The following is a 20141-nucleotide window of genomic DNA, read 5'->3' on the forward strand; positions in this document are numbered from 1 at the left end:
CGTTCCTGGAGGACAAAACCCAATGAGAAAGTTTACACCTGCTGCAAAATCCTGAAAGTGATTATTAAAATTTGCAAATAGCACGTCTCTTTATTGAGAGGAATGTCGAGAAACTTCGTGGAATTTTGAGGAATTTTGAGGAATTTTTACCCTTCATTCCAGGGAGGTCGCAAGTATTTTCTCGTCAGCTCCAATACACCGTGGAACCACTTCCAGAAGGTGAACGTGCAGCCAGGCAAGGGATCCTGAAAAAAAAAAGGTAAAAGCAATTATTGTGACTAATTAAGACATCTCAGAATCATATTTATTCCCTCATGTTGGGGAAGCTATTAAAAGAAAAAAATTGAAAGTAACATACCCTGTTGAAGGTACTCCAGCTGATGTACATACTGTTGAAATCATCCGTTTGAACACTCTGACCTGTAAAAATAATTTGGCAAAAATCTTATGACTAAAACTCTTCAATGTTATCGCTTGCACCGGAATCATTTTGTCAGGCTTTAAGAATTCAAATTCAAAAGGGCACTCCTTTTCAAAAATGCTAGCATCCTTTTAAGCAAATTGAACATTCCTGTAGAAGATGACCCCATCATATATTTATTAAAGCTTGAATTTGGGTAAAAATAATGAGACTTAATACCATAGAACCACTAAATTATTTTAACGCTAAACATCACATGTATGTGGATTGGTAAACCGCATGCGTGAACCAGTTAAGTATCCTGAAACTTTTTGCTGTGTAAAGACAGGTTACCAACCAAAATATCCTGTCAGACATATTTCCAGTCACTGGTTCCCTGGAGTAATTTTTGGTCTGGTGCCCATATTTTGCAAGGTGTTATTTGAGTCTTGGCTTCTAGGAACCGGACTAACTCAAGGATCCAGGTTCTTATTCCACAGAACCAAAAAATACACACACAAAAATGCTTGTATGAACTTACCACTGAACGCCTTCATAGCCAGATACTGCAGGTTTTCGTTGGACAAGCTGCGGCCGTTGATTGCCATAAACTTGGAGTTGAGAGCCTGCGCCATATCTGGCCATGGTACCTTGTCAGGAATGGCAAATGGTACCCTACCCTGTTACGTCAAAAAAAGATGAAACAAACTAGTTATCTTTTGCAACAGCTTCACTTTGCAATGATTACCCCTAACCTTCCCAAATCCTCCAAAATCCTCTTTGCAAAATGGAGGATTTTGCAGGATTGAGGTTGTGGCAAAAGTGTGTGGCTGATTTTGGAGGACGCACTGTGTCAAGGTCTTGGGCCGGGCCTCGTGTTGTTTATGCTCAGCCGTGCATAACTTTAGGCCTAGATTATACTTGAAATCCTCCGCACTGCTCCAGGATGTCACCGGCTCTGCTTCAACATATTGATATTGATTGCTGGAGGATTTTGCAGGATTGACACAGTGGTCACCCCTCCGAGGACCATAGCGGATGGTTTTAAAGGATTGAGGCTGTACGCAATTTTTACAAGGAGGCAGTTGGAGGATTTTGCAGGATTGAGGTTACATTCTAGCAAAAATGCCTATGGAATTAGGGTTTTAATGCAACAAACTTCTCTCTCACAATTCAACAAACCTCACAACACCAGCTTGGCTTTTAAGTGATAGGTTTTTTCGGGTACACCGTGGAATGTGTTTGTGTGAAGTGTGGTCCGGAAAAGAACCAGAGGTGAAAATTGTTTGAACAGTGTACTCTGTTTGTACTCAGGAGAGCGCCGGATGTCTGAAGCGTCAAGAAAAATTCTCGTCTCCAGTTCTTTTCAGAACCACACTTCCTCACAGAAGAGACATTAGATGGTGAACCAGCAAACCTTTCACGTGCACTATGTTTTCACTGCATGGGTGTGAGCGGGATTACGTCAGCTGATGAAAACAAAGGCCGTGTCCAAAGCCGGCTTCCAGAGCTACGGCTACGTCTATTGTCAGCGCATCCCCGCATATTTTCAATGGGCGCAGACCTAGACCTAGCTCTAGACAACTGATTCGGATGCAGCCATATATTCATTTGCACACCAGTTTTCAACGGTTGCCTTGAGTTATCATTCAGCACACCAGACTCAAGAATACGTTTGAAGTAAATAGGTCTGGGAACTAGACTGAGCAATGTCAAAAGCTGCCGCATGTCCATGCACACCGATTTGTCATTTTTGGCAATTCTTCACATGCCGTAGTGGAGAAAATTGCAAAAAAACTGAATGGGGAGATTCTTTTCTCTTTTCAGATTTGATATTTGTAATCTTTGAACATAGTTTAAAGAAACTGTACAAAAATCATGGAATGAAAGTGTTTTTAAGGAAAAATAATTGACATTTTTCATTTTCACGACTTCAAAATAGAACTTTAAAAGGCATTTTTCTCAGTATTTTACTTTTTTGACATAAATGCAAACTTTAAACGGCCATAACTTGTCCTACCCATTTATACCCCTGGGTAGAGAGAGGCAATTGTAGTTAAGTGTCTTGCCCAAGGGCACAAACACCATGTTCCTGGCAGGGTTTGAACCCACGCACCATCGTACATGAGCCAAACACCGTAACCACTGTACCATGGCATTCTATATAAAGAAACCCCCCTTACAGTAAAACCTCAGGAATTCCAGATTTTAAAAGCGATTCTTTAAAATTCTTAAAATCAGGCGTAATCCTGACAAAAAAGTCCTGAAATCAGGATAAATCCTTAACAAATCTTACCTCTGCCTGAAGGGTCTAAAGGATTTACAAACTGTACTAGATTCTGAGTTCAGAGTAGGAGGATTTTCACTGAATTCCTGGCTGCCGAGAGGCGTATCTCATGGTGTCAACGTTTGTTTGTTTATTTTGAGTTTTTTTAACGAGCAAACTACAAACTTACGGGCTCGGCAAAGGCATAGTCCCAGAGGACCGTGGCCAATGCGTTGGCTTCCTGGTTGCCGTGAACGATCACCACGACAGGCAGTGACATGGTCTGTGGGATAAACAACGTTATATAAACAACGCAAAACTAAAACTAAAAAAAAAAAAACCCCGGTAAAACAACAAACCATCTGTGAACTGGGACAGGGCTGGGTATGGATTTTTAATTTTTTTATTTGAGTTTTATAAAGTTAATGATTTGCGAGAATGATTTAAGCTTCTTCTTTTTTCAAGGGTGAAGCATATGATGCAGTGAGTGATGGCTGCAGATCAATTGAAATGATTTTTAGAAGAAAAAAAAGAGAGAAAAGCAGGAAATGTAAAATAAACACAAAAGTTTGGATTGATTTTTTTTCTCATGAATGATACTATAAATTGATTTGTTTGTTCTTTTTGGTCGTTAGACTTTTTCAAAAATATAAATACTGGCTTTTTTATTTATCTGTCCAGCAAAGAATTAAATGACTATTTTGTCAGCAACTACATGTACATCCAAATATAAAATAGCGTAGTTAGCACTAAGCCATGCATGGGGTGTGCTGGTTATGTTAAAAAAAAAAAACATTCCCGAAAGCCTGACCCATTTTCACAGACAATTTGTTGTCCGACGCTGGGTTTGGGGGAGAAAAAAACTTACTGAAGAGCAGTCACCAAAAGCATTATCCCAGAGAATGGTTGCTAAAGCATTGCATTCTTGGTTACCATGCGACACCACAACTACGGGTAGCGAAAGGCTCTAGAATGCAAACAAATACAAATAAAAGGGGGGTGGGGAAAGGGGACGAACACACACAAGCGGGAAAGACAGAAAATAGAAAAGAGTTTTGACTTTTTTTCTTTCTTTCTTTTTTTCTGAAAAGGGTGCGACACAAGTCAGAAAACTGGAAAGAAAAGTTCAGCAATGATTTACAGGCAAAGGTACAAAAGATGCAGTCAATTATATCACAAGTCGATTGAAAGTCGATCGTAAGTAACAGGGCGTGAAAAACAAAAATGACAAAGGAATGTGTTTGTCACAGTTCGTTTTGAATATATCGTGACTTGTCTCGAGACTGGATGATTTTGTGATTGACTTGTGATTTGAATTGACAACAAATCTGCTTGTGACACCCCTTTTGGTGGAAGCAAAGTTTTGTCCCCTTTTTTTGGGCGGGATAGATGATGTTAAAATAGCCCATGGTTTTGACATAATATTTTCATTCAAATGTGAATTGGTGATTTTATGATTACATATGGCTAGGGAATGGGCAAAGGATATGGGCTGCATGAAATTACTGTTACTTCTTCCCAAGCGAATAGCAAAAAAAAAATATAAAGCAAAATGCATGATTTTGGAACTTTTTTACCAAATTGCAAAGGTTATTATGATTCGATGGTTTGCAATTGAAAGCTTGCACCATTTAATATACATGTACGTCAAGATTGTTATGGGTCTTTTATTTGTAAATATATGTATACAGTACTTCAATTGTTTTTGACGAAAGTTTTTTTCACAAAGTAAATAACTAAATAATACAAGTTGCAAACCAACTACAAAATCTAAGTTTTGCAATCAGTCCATCAAAGCACATGTAGATCAAACAGAAAAAACATAACAATTTGAATGTGAATGTGAGAACGTTGACTATCTTCCGTATTTCACAGATTTAAATGTAACCCCCCCCCAAAAAAAATTTCACCTTAAATAAGCATGACATTATTAAAACAACATTCTCATTATTAAAGAAGACACTGTTGGATTGAGCAATTCCAACATTTTTGGAATCAATTCCAATTTCCAAACAGGAATCATGATTCAATTCAGAATCAAATCTATTTATATCCATTCAAAATCTGTGAGGAAAGATCTCCATAATTTCACTAAGGAATGACGGTACTAAATTGCTATAAACAGTTTCATTGAAAGGAGTTACATCGTGTTCAAATGATAATTTGCCACAAACATGGACATGTTAAGTGACGTAAAATTTGTTTTGAAGTGTCAGGAATCTACTCTTGCAAGAAAAGAATTGTTTAATAGAAATCGATTCCTAAAAAAAGTGGAGTTGATGCGATTCTGACCTAAAATCACCAAAGCCTAGCAAACAGTTGGGAAAGGCACCCTCCCAAAAAAATTATCAGCCAAAAGTTAACGCTTTAGTTTGTAAATTATATTGATGGCCTTTACAGCCCAACCCTGATCACTGTTCACAGAGGGTGTGATGTCCAAGGTACAAATAACCCGTCAGTTGTTTATTGCAATAAACTTGCATACAAAAAAACAAGGAAATTTTATCTTTCCTTTTAATTCTTTCAATAAAACCAAATGTTCTTTTTTAAAATGATCAAGATTAAAACAAAACAAATTAAAGCAGTCAATATATAAAGGTTTTCAAGTCTTTTAACAGAATTTTTCAGACTTTTTTTTTACCTCGAGGAGATGTAGATTTTAATACAGGGGGGTGCCCTTAAACTTAAAGAGCTTGTAAGAAAAAAAACACAATATTTTTAGCGGGACTAGTCTTGGGACTAGGACTTGGATTTTATTCCCCTTATACAGCCGGTCCGTGACAAGCGGTCGCTATCAACACGATGAATCAAATCCAGTCTTGGCAATATTGGCAGTGCTACCCGGAGAAAATTCCGAACATACCTCCCACACGCTGTATTCAAGCTAATGCAGGCACGCAAGGTATGCACGGAATTTCCCGGGTAGCGCTGTCAATATTGCCAAGACTGCATTTGATTCACCTTGTTGATAGCGACCTCCACCGCCACGGCAACTTAACTGTGTTTGTCACGGGACTGGCTGCAAAATAGGGGAATACAAATTCAAATCGGGACTTGGACCAAGAGTATGGCGGGACTCGAACCCATGTCCTCCAACTAATAGAACTGACATCTTTGCCAGTTCACATCGGCAAAGAGCCCAAAAAAATTATAACAAATGTAAGTTTTGGTCTCTTTTCTGAAAATACTTTCACACACTCCCGTGTGCCTCATGGGAGGGGGGGAAGGGACTAATATAATATAATAACTGGAATTTGATGTCCATTTATTCTTGGAAGGAGCCACTTTTACTAAGTCGGTTCTACTTACCCTAACTTGGAACATCAGTTCACCACTGGCTACAGAGAAGTGAGACCTAAAGAGTAATGTGAACTTTTCTTCGGTAACAAACTGGGAAATTTAAAAGTCAAAAGAAAATGTGAAGAAAGAAAGTAAGTTCAGGTTATTTTGGAAGACAATTTTTTTCTTTCATTATTAAAACCAAGTGGGCAAAAGATGAAACAGACTGTGTCAAATGATTCTTAAATACAAGTATGAAGAGTTATTGTCATGACAGTTTAACATCCTATTTCTTGTTCGTTTCTGCTTTTTTTGACAGGACTTAAATCTATATTACTTTAACCCCGTCTGTCTGTTTGTTTTTCTATTTGTTTGTTTCTCACCTCAGTCCCTCTTCTGTCCGCTCGTCTGATTTTCTTTAGGGACTGGAAAACAAAAGCAGAGTTTGGAAATTATAACAAGATATTACGCAGGAAATACAAGTTTACCCACGTGTATAAAATGTCTTTGTTCATGAGACACTAGTCAGAAGCCATAAACCCATATGTGCCAAGGCCTATATGCCTTAACCCTAACCCCTAGGACCTTTTGGCTAGGAACCATCCTCAATCCTGCAAAATCCTCCAATTGCCACCATGTCAAAATTGGATTCAGCCTCAATCCTCCAAAATCATCCGTTATTTCTTGAATTTGTTCAGTGGAGGGGTGACCATTGCGTCAATTCTTCAAAATCCTCCAACAATCATTGTTAATGGGTTGAGGCAGTACCGATGACATTCAGAAGCAGTGAAGATGACATCAAGCATAATGCAGGGCTCAATTATGCATGACTGAACATAAACAATGCAGGGTACAGCCTACCAACTCGACACAATGCATCCTCCTAAATCAACCGACACTTGTTTGCCATTCAGCCTCAACCCTCCAAAATCCATCATTGAAGAGGGTTAGGTTCAGTCATGATGCTAGCTTCAAAATTCTACACAAAATTCTACTCGATTGATTCAGACTGACTATTTACTGGAAGAGTTTTCATGCTTCTGGTATGCACAATAGGCCCGATCTGTCCTATAGGGGTAATCCTATACGATAGCACTGCCCGGCTCGCTTCACTCTGACTAGGAATGTAAGGTTGAACAGACAAATGTCTCACCATGTTTCTGAAGGTCACGTTGAGGACTCCAGAGTCCTTGTGGTATTCCAACACCCCGGAGTTGTTAATGATGTCGCCACTGGTGTCGTTAAAGTTGGCGTTCTCATTGTGCAGCATGTCTTTAGCCTGTGACTCACTGGTTGAAAAAAAATTCAAATACACAAAAGTCCAGATATTCAATTTGTAGAAAAGCAGAATTTTTTGTAAATGATTTGTGTTGCAAACAAAGCAGTAGAGTTATTTAGTTTGTCCTTAGCCCTTTTCACATTTTACACTGATGCCAACTTCTGTATCTGTGCACAGAATGATGTTATCTTAGTTCTGTTAGTTCCTGCACCGCCTCTACTGCTTTGCCTGCTGCTCCCTGGGAATAAATACAATGTTATACAAATAAGGAATGTTTGTGAATGCAATGGTAAGAATAATTTCATTCGGTGACAGATGGAATATTCCATTCCACTCGGCGAGGCAAAGCCAAGTGGAATGGAACATTCCATCCGTCACCGAATGAAATTAATCTTTCCACTGCACGAATGTGAAACATTCATAATTTGTTTTATACAACACCTTAATAAATCCTCGTCATCTGATTGGTCAGAGCTGCCAAAAGTGTGACCGTGCAGTGGAACTATCATTTACCGTGCAATGGAACTCCTGTTTTTGAGGTGCGGCCCACCGTGCATTGGGATGAACAATGCAATGACACCAAACAGATGACGGGATTCATTCGGGCATTGTATGAAATACAAATGTAAAAAATGTGCTAATGGGTTACGCCTCAGTTTTTGAGCTGAATGAGTAAAAATACAAAATTGTCAGATTTGGGGGTTTTTTTAAAGGCATTTTGCTTACCTGATGATTGTGGCCTTGACTTGGGGCGGGTTCATGTGAACATTCAGCTTGCCTCCGACCAGCAATCTTACAGGGAGAGAAAATCAAAACATTGCTGAAAACTTGATTTCATAAAATCTATTATGGCACTCTTTCCATCACAGTCATTGGGTCAAGCACAGCGAGAAGCAAAAGACAAGAAAACTTTTCAACTTTTCATGAATTTGGGGTAACAACATGCGTCTGGTGAGATTATCGCATCAAAAGTGATGTTTGAAAAGCATGATGTTGAAGTCAAACTCGGAGGGTGTAACATTTGGTATTTGAGGTATGTTGTGTAGAAACTCCGAGACATAAACATTTACGGACAAAGTAGAAGATTTTTCGAACAATTTAGTTTTTGATTATTCTGACTTAGGCTTGGATGAATATGCGAATAAAAAATTTGATTTTGACATGCACTGACCGAGTTAAACATGCCTAAACTATATTTTTTACCAATTTTTGGAGAAGAAACTTGAGCAAATATTCTGCATGGATGATGTCGAATCATGCATAAAAAATGGCTTCCAACAAAAGTGTGGCAGTTGGCAAATAATAAAACCACACAACTTTTTTTTATCCTTTCCTCGAGACCCCTCACATTTTGAGAATATTTTAATTGAAAAAAAAACGCCAAAAAGATCGAATTTCAAATATTCGGAATATTCAAATATTCGGATGTACAAACAAAGGAAAGAAGATTATAACAATGGGGCGTCCACGATTGCTGGCATTTACACACGTGGGTGCGTGGGTGAGTATGTAAACACCGGCAATCGTGGACGTAGGACAAAAGAATGTGGGCGCAAACAATACGTCCACGATTGACCGAACGTCCACGATCTAAATCGTGTAAAAAACCAATGAGAGCTGTCGCTAAAAAGTTAAGGTACAAACAAAGGAAGAGGATTAGGGACAATGGGGCGTCCACGATTGCCGGCATTTACACACGTGTGTGGGTGGGTGTGTGTGTCCGGACAAATATTGTCAGCGCGTTAACTTGAGAAATACTTAACATATGAACTTCAAATTTGGTTTTTGGATTGTTCTTGGTAATCCTAAGAAGCCTATTGCATTTGGGGCCAAAAGATCAAGGGTCAAGGTCACAGTGGCTAAAACAAAAGAAATTTTGTCAGCGTGATAACTTTAGAAATACTTTTCATGTGAACTTCAAATTTGGTTTGTGGATTGTTCTTGGCAATCCTAAGAAGTCTGTTGCATGGGGGGCTGAAAGGTCGAGGGTCAAGGTCACAGCGGCTAAAACGAAAGAAATTTTGTCAGCGCGATAACTTGAGAAATGCTTTACATGTGAACCTCAAATTTGGTTTGTGGATTGTTCTTGGTAATCGTAAGAAGCCTATTGTATTTGGGGCCGAAATGTCAAGGGTCAAGGTCACAGTGTCTAAAACAATAGAAATCTTGTATTTACTCTGAGATCATAGGGATTAATTCATATAAAACCTACAGAAAACACTAATGATGTCAATGAACGTTCCATGTGAGCCAAGTACATGTACATGTAAGTTGATGTTAAAAGAGTGGTGTTATGTCATGGGAATAGTCGCCGTCGCGGGGCACTTGTGTTTGTAAACACACCTGACTTGTTTAATATGAAATGGAATCCTAATGTGAATACGCAGCCCAACAACAAAAATGACAAAAAAAGTTTGTTTCAATGTTAGGAAATACAAAACTAGCACCATACCTGATTGCGGCCGAGAAGCGTGTCTCCTTCTTGAGGACCTGGGGCGGCTGCTTCTCGATGACGAAGGTGGAGCTGACCAGCGCCGACAGCAGGCCCGTGAAGCTGTTGCTGAGGTCCGGCATTTCCTGGGCCGGCATGTTCATGGGCAGCTGCTGCTTGAGCTGCTCGATGCGCTTCAGCTGCTGCCGGTTCTGCCAGGTGATCTCTGCCAGGGATTCGCACCTGTTTGGGGGAAACAAGACAACAGGAAAAGCTTAGCCTCAAAGCTGATTAAAAAGCCGACAAACTTCTCTTCGATTGATTGAAAGTGGTTGCTCACTGGAAGTCTTTTTGTACATCTGGTCTACATGATGGGCCGGATTTAGCCCATTCATGGGCGTAATCCTATACGACAGTACTGCCCGGCTCACAAGTGACACTCCTTGAGTCAGTCAGTTATGGGAGTCAGTCAGTCAGCTAGTGAGATTGGCAACAAGAGGACACCAGGCTGGTCGCCTGGAACCTGCACAAATGCAAAATTGCTTAACCCTAACTCCCTAGGCATTTTTTTGCTAGGATGCAACCTCAATCTTGCAAAATCCTCCAATTGCCTCCACGTAAAAATTGCATACAGCCTCAATCCTGCAAAATCCTTGGTCCTTGGAGGGATGACCACCGCCTCAATCCTTCAAAATCATCCGTTATGGTCATTTGAGGGGTGACCAATGCCTCAATCCTTTAAAATCCTCCCGTCATCCTTTAGACTCTTAACTTTGACAGAATGACCCGGAAGGATGACGATGCTCACCAGGATTGTAGGATATCAAGGGAGCCCTCTGGTGAGCAGCCGATGCCGGCCAGCTGCTGCTGTCGCTTCCAGATCTTCAGCTCGTCGTTCAGCACCTTGCTCTGCACTTGGCTCAACAGCATGAAGGTCTCCTTGTGCATGTCGGCAAGTTGCTATGGCAACGAGATGGAAAAACAGCAAATTACAGACTTTGTTGTATTTTTGAGCAGAAGACAAAAACAAAAAAATACTACATGTACAAGAGTAATCAGAGCAAACAAAAGTAAATACAAGTCATATACAATACAAAATGTTGCACAGTGTCTTACGATTCTCATGCCCATGAGCTGCTGGGCTTCGGTCTGCAGGACCGAGTTGACCTCCATCTTCTTCTGGTTGAAGCGAGTGAATTCCACCCTCCGGTTGGGATCATCCTGCTGAGGGTACTGCTGCTGCATTTGATCCAGCGCATCTAAGAGGTTATCAGGGGTAAGAGATTGGGAGGAAATGAAATATAATCGGCACAGGATTTGAGGGTCAACGAGGGCCCTAGAACAATATAGGGTCTATGACACGTTTGTATGAATTTGCCTAAAGGCATCCCTAAAATACCAAATTCTCTTGTTCTACAGGGTGGTCCCCCCAAAAAAAGTTTACACTTTTTCAGACGCAGATTTCTCAAAATTGGTGAGACATGTTCAAATTGTTTTTCAGATATTCTAAAACTTCACGATCTTGGCGGTATATTGTGAAAATGGCGTTGAAAATGAAGCCTCAATTAAGGTGTGGCGGACATTTACAGATATGGTCAAAAACCAGTGTCCACCACTGATCTCTATATAAAGACTAGATAGCGGACAAAGAGCCGCACAATGAATGAATTTGACGCCATATTGGTGAGACCGGCTGGTGATCTACAAAGGACAAGTTGCCGTCTTTATAGACAGCATGATTTCTTTTGTTACATCGCGGTTCACTTAACTTATATTTTTACCACCACCACTGACCAAGGTTTACAACTTTTCGAACGTTGTTTACTTTTTTTTAATGCCGCCGTTTACTTTTTTGGCTTTTTGGAAATAATCATCACTACGGAAATGTGTTCTTTTTAGAACATCATAATATGTGTACGTGACCAAAATGCCCGTCAACTCTTGATATAACGCGCGCTGTATATACGCCTAGAATGTTCGTATTATACGCGGCCATCTTCGTGAGATGAGACCGGGGGCGAATTGCTCAATATTCAAAGTCTACTGTGTGAATGGTGTATGGATATCACTCGCGACTCTACAAGACATGGTCAAAATAATAGCACAACACAAAGAACTGCAATAACAATAACCGTATCTCATGCACGCGTGCGGACAAACTGGTTTTTGACCATTTCGATTACATGTAGCACTGGTTACATTGTAGCACTGATTTTGTACAAGTCCAATCATCGTATGTTATGATAGTACAGCAGAAAAGTACATGTGTCATACTAGACAATGTCAAGTGTGTCATATGGCACGAAAATATAAAGCATTTGAAGAAGAAAAAAAAATGCACAAATCCCTTAAATTTGACCAAAAATACCACATCCCTGCCCATTTCCTTGAAAAACACATTGGAAATCTGCAGACATTTCTGAGAATTAGCAGACATTTCTGAGAATTTCTAAGATTTGTCAATTGTTTTTCTTCTTGGAATAGCCCCTTAAAAGGAAACTTACTTTCCAGCATACACCTTGTTTCCTGGACTTTGACGGCAAACAGTTCCTGCTTCTGTTGCATGTCACTCAGTTGTTTCTCTTGAGACTATGGGAAAAACAAGAACAAACATTTTAAACATGTATGTTAAGGTTGTGACGTCTTCTCATGCAAACGTTTATAAACGTTTTCCCCCCAAATTTCTGACAACTCTAGAATGGGAATGCCATAATTATGATTTCAAGGAAGTATGATTCCCAAACAACCCCTTCCCCTCCCAAATTTCCACTAATTCTTGTAAAATAACAAAATTCCATGACTTTTCATGAAAACTCACCTGGGTTTTGTACTTGAGATTCTGCAATGTGCTTTCGATCTCGTTGTGTGAATCGGGAACCGGCATGACCTGTTCCATAGATTCCTGCACACCATTCTGGAAATAGAAGAAAACTTATTAAAAATTGTGCCTTTCTGAATAATTTTCAAAGGGAAACTGATGAATGAAACATGCCCCCAGAGAAAATCTGGTCGTTTGCATTCATCGGGAATCGTTGAGCACGCAAAATTGCTGAGGAGAAAAAAAATGATCAACTACTTGATAAATATCAAATTATCAATGTGGGCCTCGTATACTTACCGTATCTTGGTCCACTAGCCTCTGCTCCTTCTCCAGACAATGACGTACTACTCGTACAAACTTCAACGGATCGTTGACATAGGTTTCCTGAAACATCAACAACAAAAAACAAGACAAATAGAAAATATGCTTCAAGTACACTCAGATGAAAAGCTGGGTCATGCGTACAGACTAAAACGTTACATTTAGAGGGGGTCTTCTATCAACTCTGTCAATTCTATCAAGTCAAGGATTGGTCAGAAATAGTCAGAATCTTTTAGTCTGGGAACAAGACTAGGGCTTATTCCCAGAACGGGCCATTCATGTAACTCACGTAGAGCTCGGTGGCAAAGTTGCTGAGCTTCATTCGGAGGAAGAACTTGTCTTCGCCCGTCAGGGCTTCGGCCTTCTCGTTGATCTGCTGGATCATCTGCTGCAGGAGGATGGTGGCAGCTGGCTCACTGCTTGGACTATCTGTATCGATGTTTCCCCTGAGTGGGTAGAGACAATGAAAGGGTTTCATAAGCACAAGGAGGTTGGTAACTTTTAGGTCCCTGTTTCTACATGTATATATACACACATGTAAGAAAACAAAACCCGTTCTTCCGTTTTGAGCTCACCTAAAAATCTGGCAAAATGCCACTTGAATACATGTTTTTGGACTCATCTAGGCAACTGGCAGTGATACCATGTTGAACATCAGTAGGATTAATTTTGTGGAAAGAGGACATGTCATGAATTAGGAGGTTCCTTTTTTCCAATCCAAAAAATGTGTGTAGATGTTACTCACGTATTATTAGATACATGTATGTTTAAAAGGCAGGTGAGCATTGGACATGGTTGCCAGTCTGACAAAGCTCCAAGCTTAGGAGTGAAATGTTACTAATAATATGTGAGTAACATCTACACATATTTTTTGATAAAAAAAAAACGAATCTCCTAATTCATGTTTAACCAACAATCCAGATGAACTTATTTAAAGATTTCAGAGGACATGTCCTTCAAAATCCACAATGCGATATTTTAGAGGATTTTTGTAGGGTTGCTTTTATTTTGCACAGAGACATCCGGGCATTTTAGGATATCGGCACACATTTTGCTTGTTCCTGCTCAATCAAGAGTGTAGAAACTCACTCTTGTCAACCAGTCTACAGAGCTTAGCAGTTGCACCATCACAAGCACTGTTTTCAACAAAAATGGCAGCTTACAGCAGCATGTGGGTGCCATTTCGAGTCGACATATCGGCAGAGAATTAGACTCACCATTGCTGGGCCTCAATCCACGGTGCGCAGTAGTAGCGCACCTCCATGGGGAATCGATTCTGCTGGTACAGCAGCTGCATCTGCTGTATGGCCGGGCCCTGCAGCTGCTGCAGCTTCAAAATCAGCGACATGCTGGGTTTCTTTTATGCTACTGGCGGTGTCCTAGATAGCTTTGCGCTGCTCTCCTTTGGTAAAGCTGCCAAAGCGGGGCACCGTTCCGAGTTGCGGATGCCTTTCTGTACAGTAAAACTGGTAACAAAGAAAAACAAAAAATCAGTGTTCTGATTCCTTTGTTCAGGCACCCTTCACCCTATCCCCCTGGGCCCTTTTGGCTAGGAACCATCCTTGATCCTGCAAAATCCTCCAATTACCACGACGTAAAAGTTTGATAATTTCTCAATCCTCCAAATCACCTGTTTTGTCTTGAATTTGTTAAGTGGAAGGGTATGTGACCACTGCCTCAATCCTTCAAAATCCTCCAACTCACTCCTACACACGTTGGGGCAGTGCGGATATCTAGTATTAACCCTGATCCCCTTGAGCGATTTACTAGGAACCTTCCTCACTCCTACAAATTCCAACACTATGTGGTAAACTCCTACACCCAAACTGTTGGACTCTGATTATGGTGGTATGCCTTACCCCATGTAAAGCATAATCAGTTTACTAGTGCAGTAACAGATTCCAACAAACCCTGGTGTTGGAGTTTGACTGGATGGGGATTGTTAGGGTTAATGTCTACGCAAACATTTATACATGGCTAAGCATAAACAACACGAGGTATACCTTGACACAATGCATTCTCCAAAATCAACTGGCACTAGTATGGCATACTGCCTCAATCCTCCAAAATTGTCCAAAACTGCCTGGGTAATTTTGGTATCACAAAAGACTTCACTTTTGGGGGGGGGGTGGGGACTTGTTGCACACAGTGTAAACAAGTGCAGCACATAATGGGCTGCGGCGAAACCACGCCGGAATCGAATAGAATCGACTCCAAATTTTGGAATCGGAATCGCGATTCCACTTTTTTTGAGGAATCAATAATCTGATGTAGCTGATTCCAAATCCCCAAGCGTCGATTCCAGTCTTTGCGCGACGATTTTGAAGACCAGCCAACTCCAACACACCTTTTTTTTTTTTTTTTTTTTTTTTGATATCTTTTTTGGCAAAAATTATGGGATCGATTCGGAGTGGAATTGCAATTCCCAGACCGAATTGGAATCGATCCCAAAAATGCTGGATTCGTTCAAGCCTACCACATAATATACATGTAATATCAAATTACTTTCATGCCAACAGCTTTGGGACCACAATCCACAAGTGGCTCAATCCATACCAAACCATAATAAATCACCTGAGGTTACAAGGTAACCAACTCAGATTTAAACTCATAACAAACAATAAATCTGCCCCTAGTCCAAGTCATGCCCTAGGTACATATCCCCCATAAAACAAAGACCCGTCTCCTTTCCCTATTCCGAGTTGCATCGGTCTAGATTTTGTTACAGAGGGGGGTTTCGTTGTGTTTGGTTTTGTTTTCATTTTCTACATGCTGAATATTACACACACACAAACATTTATAAACAGGAATGAATATTTCTTGGAAAGTGGTACACCTGATATGGTATCAAATTTGTAAATTTTCTGCTATCAAAAGCATGTCAACAGATTTTAACCCTAACTCCCTAGGCCTTTTTGCTGGGATGTACCCTCAATCCTGCAAAATCCTCCAATTGGCCTCATGGAAAAATAGCATATTTAGCTTTAATCCTGTAAATTGCTCCATTATTTCTTGAATATGGTCAGTGGAGGGGTGACCACTGCCTGAATCCTGCAAAATCCTGTGGCAGTGACTGTCAATATGTTGAGGCTTGGCCAGTGACATCCTGGAGCAGTACGGAGGATTTCAAGCATAATCCAGGCCTACATATTTATGAATGGCTGAGCAAAAAACAACACAAGGTCCGGCCCAAGACCTTGACAAAGTGCATCCTACGAAATCAGTAATGCACTTTTGCATGTAAACTCAATCCTCCAAATTCCTCCACTTTGGCAAAGAGGATGTTGAAGGATTCAGGGCGGTTAGGATTAATTTCAAGATAAAGGTTTCAATATGGTGGGGATGGGAGGGGGGGGGGGGGATCTGGCTGGTATAAACAGAGAAAGTCAGCGAGGAGTTTAATTTGTAACATAAACTGTACATTACGCAGGTTTACCGGTACTTCAAAACAAGGACAGAGAAAGTTTGACAAACCACTCCTCTGAAGGAGACAGGGCCAACACCTGATCAAAGTTAGCCAGACAAAATGTCAAAAGTACCACCATCTCCAATGTTGGTATTTATTGAAGTTTTGAATTTTAATACCTGTTTTAGGTTGAAAAGGTCATGTTTGAATGATAAAAAAAACACCACTGACTCTAATTTGATCAAAAGTAAAGAGAGGCCCTTCACTACACGATCGCCCACTTCATAGTGACTACCAGCCCCACTAGTGTGGTGTTGGTATTACTGCACTGTGCCATCCGCCACACAGCAGGTTTCTCAATCTACTGAGGATATACTGGCGCACCTATTCTTACATACCACTGCATTCGGTTGTATTCTATGATGTCTCAGCTTTTGCCCTCCGCATTGATTAGGTAGGGTTGATTAGGTAATCTTAATTCCAATTTTCCGAGAATTTTAAGCATCTTTCTGGCGTTTGCATGCACACGTACAAGGTCTGTCAATGGCAGCCAATTTTAATGTACGGTAAGCATGACCCCAAAGCTCAGACTGGGACCGTGAGTGCATAAAAACGTGCAAAATTACAACTGACATTTTTTTACTCACCATTTGGCTAATTAATGCCCACACAACACATACATCAAAATGCTGTAGTTGCAAGCATGTCACCTGCGGAATTTGAGACCTTAAATCCAATTTTAAGGCAAGTTTTTGGCAGTTCAAAAACCATCCACGTCATTCTCCATGCTCTAGGAATGTATGTGTGATTCCCAAGGTATTCTGGGTAGGTGTAGGAAGAGCCTTGCAGCTTACTTGTTTTTTAATCGATGGCCAAATGAACATAGCGCCCTCTGTTAAAAAATGAATCATTCTTGCACTCACTCAGATCAACAAGAGGGCGCTGTTTTATCTACACGATGAAAATGTTATAGCTGATGAGGAGTCTTTTTGCACAATGCATTGCAGTACACATCAACGTGATGTCTCACGTTTGGATTTCGATATCTCTCTGCAAAATTAGAATTAAAAGCTGAACTTTTGGTGATGCAATGCTCACAACAGCAACTTTACGAGGCAGTTTGAGAGTCCCAAATTTTCGGACTACCCAAAGCTGCGACGTTGAAATGCAAAGCGATCTTGTTGCCCCGACTGCGCGAGTTGTGATGTGACAGCTGTTTCGTGTACAACCTCTCAAACGATAGTACAATGCAGCGCGCAAACAGCCTATACTGTCTGGGCAACAGGTCTCTTCTTAAAAATTAATTTGTAGCCAAAGTGGACCATGGACTGGAGCTAGCGCGCCTGGGTACGGCTGTATCATATGCGGGAAAAACAAATCGTGTTCAGGGATCAGAACAGCCAGCCAATCAGAGGGCTCCTTGATTATTTATGCTGAGTATGACATCCAAAAGCTGTCGGGTCAGTAGTACATTCTTCATACACAGAACAGTCCATTGACCACACGGCTGTTGGATGTCGTACTCAGCATAAATAATCAAGGCGCCCTCCGATTGGCTGGCTGTTCTGATCCCCAAGTGTATTTTTTTCCCACACATGATAGGGCCATAACCCAGGCGCGCTAGTTCCAGTCCATGGTCCACTTCGGTTGACAAATTAATTTTTTAAAAGAGACGAATTTAACTAGAAGGAAGCATGGGGTAGTCCTACTTTTGGACAAAAGTTGTGGTGCTTGGGTAAGTGACCCCACATGCCGAGTATGAGTCCGAATGATTTCCATGAAAAAAAAATGGGGGGCTGACCTACATGTATGTATGGCCCATAGTGCACAGTCTACTCCAGTGCGAGGCCACAGACTAGGGCTAAAGATAAACTAATCAACGCGGAGGGCAAAAGCTGAGACATCATAGAATACAACCGTATGTGCAGTTTTTGTGCAGCATAAAACGACACTCTCCTCAGTAGGTTGGTTAGCATGGCTGTGTGGCCGAACTTACAGCGCAGCAATACCTAGCCCCATAAATGTGGCCTATTTGCTGGACTACCTCCGTAAATATTGGCCACACTATCAGATTTACTGAATGTGAAAATAAATTTGGTGACAAGTGCTAACGTTGCGAGTAAATCTGATAGTGTGGCCTTTATTTACGGAGGTAGTCCAGTAAATAGGCCACATTTATGGGGCTAAGCAATACCGAGGCCACACTAGTGGGGCTACGCCGATATAGAAAATAAGAAAACTTTCTCAGTAGATTGCGAAACCTGCTGTGCGGCGGATGGTAAAGCGCAGGCCGCAACATAGTACCGACATCACACTTGTGGGGCTAAGTTACTACCATGACTACACCACTGTACACACACAAACATGACAAATTTGCATCAGGATATACAACATTCTTTTTCCATAGATCCCTCACTATCCGCATCTGAAACATCAGAAGAATTTCCTATGAAAAAGTTCCATACCTGGACATCACTTGACACCCTGTGTACTAGCCCCATAAATGTGGCCAATTTACTGGACTACAGGCTCCATAAACATAGGCCACACGTCCACATGTACAAAAACGTGTCGCACTTTGCCAAATTTTGATTTTCACATTTTGGCTTAGTTTGTAGGTTTTTTTTTGCTTTAGAAGCATACTTACCCTCTATATAGGCTAATCAGAAAGTGCTGCCTTTTTCAGATGTCTAATTTTTGTGAAATTTCATGTTGAAATTTTGATACGCAAATGTGTGCAAATGAATCTGGAAATTTCACGAAAAATAGACATCTGAAAAAGGCAGCACTTTCTGATTAGCCTATGAAGAGGGTAAGTATGCTTCTAAAGCAAAAAAACTTACAAACTAAGCCTAAATGTGAAAATCAAAATTTGACAAAGTGCGACACGTTTTTGTACATGTGGACGTGTGGCCTATGTTTACGGAGGTAGTCCAGTAAATTGGCCACATTTATGGGGCTACCTGTGCACAAACCATATGACTTATGAGACTGGTCTGAAAAATTCCAACTGTCTTCTATCTCAGTCAGTAGGCTTATGCTTCAATATTTTCCCTGCTATTGCTAAATTTGACTTTAAATTTTAGCATGTTTAGGGCATGTTATCGCTTTCAATTCATTCTGGTGGCTGATAAAGTGATAGGTCAGGTCACTGCAGTGCAGGGACAAATTTGTGACGTCCATGTATGGAATCCTTCCATTTCCTACTACAGTCATGCCACTTTTTTAATATCGAACCATTATTACACAATAATTTCCCAAGTAAACCCTAGCCGTGGGTTTCCCGTGCAAATTACCCAGTGTGATCACCATTTTATTTTTTTCGGAGTGAAGTTAGGCGGGCCTTCAACGAATGTGTTTATTTGACAATCAAATCGAGACAATATTTCAGCGTGAATGGACATCAAATAGTACTCACCTAACTCCCAGATTGTTTAGATTTCTCGCTGGATCTGAATGAAACCGATGAGTGTGTCCAAATTCGTAAGAATGAAGATTGTTGTTACAACTCGAGTGAGCTAATTTCTCAGAAATTCATTTCGCGGGAGTCAGTGTGCATATCGAAACTAGACTTCCGCCTGTGACGTCTAACCAATAAGTATATCCCGTTAATTTTTATTGGCTTATATCTGCAGTTCATTTTTATGCAGCACATTTCAACCAATCGCTGTGGATTTTAGATGGCTGTATGCGATGTCTGGTGTACCAATACATTTTGCATGATATTTTTACGGTGAACCAGACTACAAAATCCAACGTACCTGGAAATCATGTTTTATTCATGAGGCTCCAGGAATCAGCTAGTGTTTTCCTGGAAAACAAGCTTCATTCACAAAAACAAGACAGTTTTAGCTAAATCTGCCTTTCGGATGTAGCTTGTTTTCCTTCTTAAATTAAGTCGCGAGTCGTATACTATAATAGACCTTCATTTTGTTTCA

General features: G+C 40.6%; 1 protein-coding gene across 3 annotated transcripts in view; it reads right to left on the bottom strand.

Moving 5' to 3' along the window:
* Positions 1-19852, bottom strand: part of LOC119744643 (signal transducer and activator of transcription 5A-like) — a 37137-nt gene extending 17285 nt beyond the window's left edge. The window contains exons 1-17 of one of the 3 annotated variants that reach the window (XM_038220692.1): positions 19622-19852; positions 14015-14263; positions 13087-13243; positions 12774-12860; positions 12474-12569; positions 12160-12244; positions 10772-10914; positions 10464-10615; positions 9677-9898; positions 7951-8016; positions 7099-7234; positions 6329-6370; positions 5976-6056; positions 2857-2949; positions 942-1080; positions 359-420; positions 151-245 (exon numbers count right to left, since the gene is read on the bottom strand). In XM_038220692.1, coding sequence (XP_038076620.1) covers positions 151-245; positions 359-420; positions 942-1080; positions 2857-2949; positions 5976-6056; positions 6329-6370; positions 7099-7234; positions 7951-8016; positions 9677-9898; positions 10464-10615; positions 10772-10914; positions 12160-12244; positions 12474-12569; positions 12774-12860; positions 13087-13243; positions 14015-14145 — 1787 coding nt within the window. In that variant the 5' untranslated portion in view covers positions 14146-14263; positions 19622-19852. Of the gene's footprint in view, positions 1-150; positions 246-358; positions 421-941; positions 1081-2856; positions 2950-3534; positions 3634-5975; positions 6057-6328; positions 6371-7098; positions 7235-7950; positions 8017-9676; positions 9899-10463; positions 10616-10771; positions 10915-12159; positions 12245-12473; positions 12570-12773; positions 12861-13086; positions 13244-14014; positions 14264-19621 lie in introns of all 3 variants that reach the window. The other 2 variants (XM_038220691.1, XM_038220693.1) reach the window with 2 other exon arrangements.
* Positions 19853-20141: the final 289 nt, after the last annotated feature.

Source organism: Patiria miniata, unplaced genomic scaffold (assembly GCF_015706575.1).
Source record: "Patiria miniata isolate m_02_andy unplaced genomic scaffold, ASM1570657v1 HiC_scaffold_7, whole genome shotgun sequence".
NCBI classification, from domain to species: Eukaryota; Metazoa; Echinodermata; class Asteroidea; order Valvatida; family Asterinidae; genus Patiria; species Patiria miniata.